The sequence below is a fragment of the Erigeron canadensis genome, chromosome 6 (genome assembly GCF_010389155.1).
Source record: "Erigeron canadensis isolate Cc75 chromosome 6, C_canadensis_v1, whole genome shotgun sequence".
Classification (NCBI taxonomy): Eukaryota; Viridiplantae; Streptophyta; class Magnoliopsida; order Asterales; family Asteraceae; genus Erigeron; species Erigeron canadensis.
In genome coordinates, this window is record NC_057766.1 from 4435643 (window position 1) to 4445029 (window position 9387).

Genomic DNA, 9387 nt, shown 5'->3' on the forward strand with positions numbered 1-9387 from the left:
TGACAAGGTATTCACTCTTAAGGCGTCGTAATTTCTCTTTGCAGGAGTTGGCAAACAAAACCGCGTTTATGTGGTTCTTGAATACGTCAGTGGAGGCGAAGGATTCACTTAAATGTAGCCACCATATATATGTTTACAGTTTATCTCTTATGTTTACTTTAAGAGGAATTCTTTTTTATGTGTTCAATGTTTTGTTATAGGCATGCATCAAAGCGGAAGTTACCCAAGTTGAATGCCAGTAAGTTATTCCAAAAGTTGATCCAACAACTGTATCAGTTACTTCACAACAAAGGCGTTCTCCGTTGTTGTAATTGTATAATTAACAAAGGTATGTCAAAATGAGTTATGTCACTCTTGGACTTCCCATGGCTGCTGCTCATATGAAACATTAAATTTTACACATAAAATTTGTAACTACAGTAGTTTAGTAGCAGAATAAAAGTGACTGATAGTTTTTATAGAGGCTAAGTGTTTGAATGGTGAAAGACTAGTATTCCATTATGCACAAGGATATTAAACACAAGATGTTCCTGTAGACTAGGAGCCTAATTAGGATTTTACACAACAACTATTGACTATCTCCATGGGATCGACTATTCTAGAACACATTTGAATAACATATTTGAATAACATTTATAGTACACATAACTTAACTATTTATTGCTAATAGTTTTGAGACTAGATCAGAATTGTCAAAAGTGATAACATTTAATTTTGTTACAAAGTTTTGCTATAGCCGTAATCAGAGGCCATAAAATTGCTCTAGCGTTTACACCAATTAAACAAAGAGTTTATAACAGTTTTTAACATTAAATTCCCTTAGGTTAGAGAGATATTCAATGGATGCTGGCACTTCTTCTATTTTAAGACAGCCCCTAATATCTATATTGGATAAACTGGCCATACATGGGGGAGAATTCTGGAATTCTTTCAAGAGATCGAATGACACTCAGATAGAATAAGGGTCTCTAAGGATTCCATCTGGAGTATAGATGGGAGACACTTGACTTTACTGCAATGAGTCATGAACAAGTCCCTTAGGTTAGAGAGATAATTTATGGATCTTTTGGAGTTCCCATATCATGCTATTCTGAGCACTTTCTTGAACTACTTTCCGACCCATTTCTTGTATGAGATCATGCATCTCTAGTGTATTGCCTGATGAGATGGTTAGAAGATATTTTTCAACAAACACTAATCCCTATAACCGGGTCAAAACCAAAGATATCAAGTATTCTAGTTCATCCACATCTCCACCTTTGTAGAAACATGCAATGTTAAGAAATCTTTTTTGCTCAGGTGCACCTAGATCATCAAAACTTAACTTGAGTGTCTTGAAGATCTCATTATCTTGTGTTTTGGCTAGTCTCTTTAATTAGACCACTTTCCCACACATTTGATTTCCGTCCATGAAAGAATGAGCCTAAAACTTCCAATGCTAGAGGAAGACCACGAGCATGGTGAATTGCACGAATTGACAACTCCTCGTATCCTTGTGTAGGGCTTTCATTAAAAGCATGCCTACTAAAGAGCTCAATAGCTTGATCCCCACTTGAAGTAGCTGGTTTGTACATTTCATCCGCATATGATAACAAATGTTGATCCCTAGTGGTTATGATGATTCTACTCCCTGGACCAAACCACTCACCTGTTGCAGCTAGGAACTTTAATTGCTTGTCATTATTGACGTCATCAAGAACAAGAAGAACCTTCTTTCTGCAACATCTTTCTTGTAACATTTCGGCTCCCTGATCTCGATCCTCTATCTTGTACCCATGATGCTTCCCTAAATTATTATTTAGAATCCTCTCTTGTAAGACACATATATCCTTTTTACTAGAGCTATTCTCTCCAACATCAGTAGCAAAGCTACTACCCTCAAACTTATGAGCAATTGTGTTAAACAAGGCTCGGGCAATAGTTGTCTTACCAATCCCTCCCATCCCCCATATCCCCACAATGGGGACTTCTTCGGTAGCCTCCATTTTCAATAATGAAATCAAGGCGTCAATACCAGGTTGTATACCAATTAGATGGTTTTCCCTACTACTATACCACCACGAGGTTGTTAATAGGATTTTGTTCAACAATCTTGTTTATAAATGCTGATTCACGCCTGTATATATATAAGAGCATTAATTAATATATATTTATTGATTGGTATAGCAACATGATTGAAGAATACCAACTAGCTAGTATATTAAAAGAGATCTAGTTACCCATATTCACACAAGATATGTTGGCTAGATAAACTTGCAGCAGCGGTTAAAGCATTCCTCCACTTGTTCACTTTATCCATCTCTCCTTTAAACCTGTCTTCATGCGTCTCGAATGCAGTTGCGAAATATTTTTTTCTGTCCCCGAACATCGGAGGGATCGACATGGTAGAACACAGGTAATACTTTCTTGCTCTGACCCCCCATCTGTTTGTGGCATTCCATGATATTAGAAAGCTCATCCAAACACCAACAGGAGTTGGCATATTTTTTAGAGAAAACAACAATAACAAACCTTGAATCTCTGATGGCTTTGACTAGCTCTTCTGAGATGAGTTGGCCTCCACCCATTGAAGAGCAGAAAAAAGATGGTCGATCGACAAAGTTGTTTCGGGTGTCTTCACCCCTGAAGCTTAAAAACACATCATATGTCCATCCTCCTTTTTTTTCTTGGAGAAGAAGCACCCATTGAATTGGAATGATGTGGTGCACTCAAACAGGCGGCCCAATCATCAATGTTGTTTTTTGTTGGTACGGATCTTAAAGAACAAGATGATAAAGAAGAAGCACCCATTGAATTGAAGTGATATGTTCAAAGCTAAACAGGTTGGAATTTCGATGCTGTTTGTGTAATTTGTAAGGAATATCGGAAATAGACATACCGTTGACTTGTAGGCATTTGTGATCAACTTTGTCAAAGTTTTATTATCTTTTTGCTTTTAAACCTGACTATCCCACTCACAACCCAACTTTATCTATACTATTCATTAAAAATTTAATTTCTCTCCTTAAAAGTATCCAACCCGACTAAACCGAACTTTCACACTCTCATCAACAACCCAACCAAACTATTTTTTAATATCTATTATAATTAACATTTCTTTTATTCAAAATTAAATAAAATGCTTTTATGCTTAAAAAATTTTATTTATCATTATCACAGATAAAAATAAAATTATGACTTTATCTCAAAAAATATGTTATACATATTCGTAATCATAAATAAAACAAACTATCTAGTTAAAAAAGATTATACATTCATCCAAACATAGTTAACAAATTAGATCTGTTTAAAAAAGTTAACAAATTTGATGGCTCGTTTAAATTTGAAAATATTAACACAGCATTCGCACAATATGACGACAATGGTGTAATGATATTAGGAACTGGTGATGATGATGACAATAGGTAGTAGTACACTTTATTTTCTTTTTGAATTCTCACTTGCAGTTATAAATACATGAAAATGAAAAATGCCTCAAAAACAAATATAAAATGGGGCCATTTGAGTTTGACTAAGATTGAAAATAAAAGGAAAACAAGATCATTATCCATAGTAATATTATTACGAGTATTTTGCTATTTGATAATTTGTTTGGTTTTAAAAATTGGATTTATAGAAAAGGGTGTTAGGAAATCTAAGGTACTTGAATATGAAGAATGAAGAATATGAGGTTGAAGATTTAGAAAGTGACTTTAGATCTGAAAAAGGAAAACAACAAGTAAGAGAGGTGTTCAGAGATAAAAAGACCACACATGAGGGGGTTAACGGAACCACACTAACGTCTATTAGAATTAGGGGTGTGTAATGATAAAAAAAAGTCACTTTAGGGTGATGTAATGATAAAAAAAAAAGCATATAGGCAAAAATTGATAAAATGATAAACCACATGGTGATGTAATGAAAATTTTCTCTTTCATTAATAAAGCCTTATAGACTAATGACGTTCATTCCCTTAAAATACATATTCTAGTTATAAAGTCGTGTACATGAACATAATGAACTAAAACGATCGGAAAAGTACTTCGGGAAAGTACGGTCAGATAACGGTTGTCACAGGGGCTGAAAAGCAAAATCAGGAAAAATAGGGGGTGCGATCTGATGGTGGTTTTATTTATGTCTTTAAATTTATAAATGTTGTAGAAGTAACTATCTTAAAACACACACATACACATACTAACGGGCAGAGAACCCGGTCAGGATAGTATAGTTTAGTGATAAGATACTTGATCGTTCGCATGGACACTTTGTACTACCTAATCTAATAATACGTGCAATTCTAGTTGTTTTTGTGGTTTGTCACTAACTCCTAAATAACTACTACTTTAAGGTAAATATCCGGTATTACCGGCGCAGACCGTTTCTGAAGAAACAACGTAAAATAATGGAAAACCTAATAACAGTAATTAAATTAAAATACTTGTTTGGCATCTCTGATCTCATGCTACGACCAGATACTATCCTACTGGTTTGTTAAACTGTTGTAAAATTAATCACGGCTCAAATTCTCGTTAGATTCACTTTGCCTAATTACTAGTGTTGTCGTTAGACTCACACTACCCTATAAACAAATTCTCGTTGGATTCATTGTTTAAGCATTGATGACCTAAAGTTTGTGTTACTAGTTCATCTTTTAGTTACCCGACTCTTAAGCCATGGCCAGATATAATTCTCTTCGGTGACCAGAATGCTCATTTCCAAGTCAAAGGATCACGTCTGACATTGTTAAGCATCATGTTCTATTCATTCTAATTACTATGGTACCGGATCCCTCGGTTACAAGTGAATCACCTTTTACATCTAGTTATAGACCGACTAGTGTTTTCCATCTTAGCATATTAGTCCTAGTGTACTATCATAGATAACCATCAGGATTAAACTAATATATTCGGATATAGAAACTATAATAATATGAAGAACTAGTAAAACATGGATCTATAATAAACAGTAATACACACTACAATAGATTCTAACAAACATAGTAAAACAATAAAAGTCTACAAGATTACATTGATCCAAACAGTATTCAGCCTACCAGCCTAGCATTATTAATGGAATAACAAAGTCTGAAAAGATGAAAGACATTGTTTATGTAAAGAAAGTAGATATAAAAAACTAGATCTAGACCGAGGATGAAGATCGGAAGGCGTTAGGAAGCTCCAAAACCTTCTGGAAATCTGCAAAGTCGACCTAGGGTTGATAGTGGGCGGCTAGGGCTACTGAATCGGCTCTCTCTTAGGGTTTTGAGGGTTATTTCGGCTTAAATAGAGGTGTAGTTCGGTTGTTGAACTTGGCCGCCCAGCGGCGCTGGCTGGGCCTGCCAGCGGTACTGGGTCTAGGCTTTGAAGGGTCAGCGGCGCTGGCTTGTGAGGAGCGGCGCTGGGTGTTGGCCAGCGACGCCCACATGGGTGCCAGCGGAACTGGTAGCTCCTGCTGCAACTCTTGCGTCTTCGTTCGGCTCTCGAATCACCTCATTGTGTCTTGTAACTTAATAGTCTTCCTTCTTGAGTCACTTGATGCCATTTACCCCCTCTCGCATCTTCCATGAACCAACATAAACATACGATTCATTAAGTACCAATAGTTTCGGAATATTAACTCATTTAGACATCGAAATGAAGCCTCTCAATAGGGGTTTTATCACAAAATGGACGCTCACCAATATCATAAATAAAACGAATCTTATCTTATATACTATATAAATAAAAGAATATTGTTATGAGGTAATCATTTTAAAGATTTTCCTTATGCGACATAACAATGAATTTTTATAACTGGCTTGTGAGGAGCGGCGCTGGGTGTTGGCTAGCGGCGCTGGGTCTAGGCTTTGAAGGGTCAGCGGCGCTAGCTTGTGAGGAGAGGAGGGATACCAAAAAAATTATTTTTTTTTTGTTTTTTTATCAAAGGCTACATTTTAGCTTTTTAAATTTTTTTTTTATCTATTTAAACTCTACCATTTTACAACAATCATTCAACAACAAAACACCATTTCAACTCATTTTTATCCTTCTCAAACTATTCAATTTCAAAATGGCGAAACAAATGTGGACTGAATCCGAAGATCTTTTGTTATGCAGGTGTTGGATACAAAGATGTGAAATGGTTAACCCACTAATCCAAAAAACTGCTTGGACCAACATATCTGAAAGCTTCAACATGAACACGACTGAAGGTCCACGGACCATATCTCAACTACTAGGTTACTTCAACAAAATTCACAATGAACGTAAGCAGTTTGAGGCAATCTATACGAGGTTGAATGCACAGAGGCAATCTAATGAGTTGCTCTATGCAACGGCACATCAGAAGTATCGCGAGAATTATGGAAGGGGCTTTAGATATCAGCATTGTTTCAAGGAGCTTAGCACGGTTGCCTACTTTTAATTAAGTCTGTTTTTGTATATTAACGAAGTCTATTTCGTATTTTAATTAAGTATGTTTTAGTATTTTATTTAAGTGTGTTTTAGTATTTTAATTAAATGTGTTCTATGTATTGTAATGACTACTTTGTAAATTAATAACAACAGACTTTTATTCATAATTTAGAAACATTACAAACTTATTAAAGAGAACATACAACATAATAGTTCGTAGAATACATTATTAAAATACAAACTTATTACTTCATCGCATAAATTGTTTTGACAGTTATGATCAAACGGTCCAAGGTGATAATCGCACAAGCAAGTTGTTCTACAACAATTTGAATCTTGTCGATCTTCCCCTATAATAAAGTAAAGTAATGACACTCAATATCAGTACAATACCCGGTTTGTATATAATTGATTTGTTCTCGACACCATTGCTTCTTTGCATTTAGTTTTCGACCAACTGCAACAAGTTCCTCTTTAAACCTTTGGTGGTCGAGGATATCAGTGATAATACTCTCTTGCACTTGATCAACAAGCATTGGTGGTTTTCGGTTAGGGACATTTGATGAAGAAGCCATTTAAGATGTATAAAAGTTTGTGTTTTGATCAGAAATTGTTTGATAAGAAACAAGTATTTATATAAGTAAAGTAAAAGACGCTTCAATATTTACACTTTCAGTTCTCCAATATTCGAATTCAAAATATTTACACTTTCAGTCTCTCAAATGGCCAAAAATTCAAAAACATTTACACTTTCAGTCCCTAAACGGCTAGTTAAATTGTCACTCTATAAATACCAACCCAGAGCACAATTTAGTTTCATCACCATTCCAATTTTCATTTTTCTACAAACTCACTCACCCTTGCTAACCAAATGGCAACCTCTTCATCAAAAAAGAATGTTCACCGATCTCATCTGACTGAAGATGAGATGAAAACACGAATCATGGTTGATATCGAAGAGGACACCCTCCTTCAAACTGATCTCTCTAGGGTCATGGGTTACCACCGCGGCGCCATACCCTCACCACACCCACGCCGCACCGACTGCCAACACTCTTATAAATTAGAGAGATTTATAAATAGATCCCATTTTCACCATCAGATCCCAAGTTCTAATTTCCCGTTATAAATTGGACATTTTTAAAACCATAAACCGTTACTAAAAAAGTTATCATCAAAACAATATCAAAACCCAAGATAAGAATGTGAAATATAAATCGAACCAATGAACATTCTAACCATATCATTCACAAAATAAACATATGTAACGATTAAATAGTACAACTAGCTTTTAACATGAAATAAAGTTTAACTTTATATACTTGATATAAGTACAAAACTGTAGTCCTTCAACATATATACAGACAAATACTTTTATGAAATAAAATTAATCTGCTCTATAAAAATAAAATTATGAATTATATATAAAATAAAAAAAGGGAAAGAAATGTGATGTATGAAATCTAATAATAAAATTTATAAACACGATTTACCGAAATACTGACCACTACACACTCACAGGCAGTGTACCTGATCGCATGCAGTATAGTAAAAGCTAGTAAGCCAAGATCGTTCACAAGGACTATTATAAACAATTGTAACAATTAAGTGATTCAAGTAAAAATGGGGGGGGGGGGGGGGTTTGTGGCCGAGTTGCTACGTTGCAAGTAGTTAGTGAGAAAAGTCAGTAATCCCTCAGGATTAATCGAAAGAAGATTTTGTTGTTTAAAACAATAAATTAAAGGTCACCCATCTTGATTTCGCCTGATAACATGTTAAGATTGCACATTTGATGAAGTTCAAATTTCATTTAGTTGATTCAATAACCGAGATTCAAATTGATCGCTAACCTCGTACCCGTCAAGTTAACAACTTCATTTGACTCTCTCGTTTAAACTAGTTCCATTATTAAGACCGGTACCCCGAGACGCCTTTTTATAACTTCACTAATTCAACAATGGTTTTGGTCATTTCAGGTAACAAATGTGTCTATTGATTGTAACCAACCATTAACTCGTTAATTCTTATTAATTATTAATTACCTTCTACCGAACCCGTCATAGAACCAATCGCTTCTAACCAAGCGATCAAAATGACTTCTACCCAACCCGAGTTGCCACTAAGACTGTGCAAAAATTATCTGCAACCAATAGATAAATGATAAAGAATTAATAAACTAAGATCACGACACAACGTTAAATTAAATCAACTTGAATAATAAAAATAGTGCAATCTTTACATATTGTCTCACTCCATCAAGATGGATGAAAAGGCGATTAGTCACTCATATTAAAATACGAATATCCAATCAAATAAAAAGAATTCATCGTTACCGAATACAAAGGAATGAAAACGAATAACGGAATTGATCCAATCGTAATGAAGTTCTTTGAAAGAGAATACTCGGATGAAAATCTGCTCCTAAGGCTGCAAAAGTCGACTGGAAAGTGAAGGTAGGGTTTTTTAGAATGTTTTGCAAGCTATTTATATGATCCCAAAAGTATTCTAAATCGGCACCAAACTGCGTCTCAGTCTTACTCTTGACTTCTGTTGACTTTGACTGGTCCTTTTGCGTATATGGTCCAACTGCGTCGCCGTTTAAGGTGACTGCGAAGCAGTTTTTTCCTCGACAAGAATAGCTGCGACGCAGTCCTATATTGCGACGCGGTGTCAGTTGACTTCCGTTGACCATCATTGACCAGCTTTGACTAGCTTCCAATCTTCATTCTCGTGCCTCGTAAAACATCCGTAAACACTCATTTTACTCTAGAAACTTCATTTTCTTCAGATTATCGCTTAAGTACCTTTTAACTTCTGAAACACTAACAAATACCATAAACGTACCAAATATACACGAAAACGACTCGTAAACCTTACTTAAACAACTAACTAATCCGTGGGAAATGGGTATAAAATACGACATATCAAAATGAAAAGCTTAAATATTCATAATCTGAAATTTGCAATACAGTATCAAACATTTTAATTGGAAGAATACTAGTAATTTAGTAGCAGA

At 35.2% G+C, this 9387-nt stretch overlaps 1 protein-coding gene across 1 annotated transcript; it reads right to left on the reverse strand.

Moving 5' to 3' along the window:
• Positions 1-1346: 1346 nt before the first annotated feature.
• LOC122604164 (TMV resistance protein N-like) lies at positions 1347-1985 on the reverse strand. Its single transcript, XM_043777060.1, has one exon. The coding sequence runs from the start codon at positions 1983-1985 to the stop codon at positions 1347-1349; it is 639 nt and encodes a 212-aa protein (XP_043632995.1).
• Between the last annotated feature and the right edge of the window lie 7402 nt (positions 1986-9387).

What these genes read in the sequence shown, in the direction of transcription:
- LOC122604164 (XM_043777060.1), bottom strand. Translation starts at nt 1,985, where the DNA reads ATGGAGGCTACCGAAGAAGTCCCCATTGTGGGGATATGGGGGATGGGA.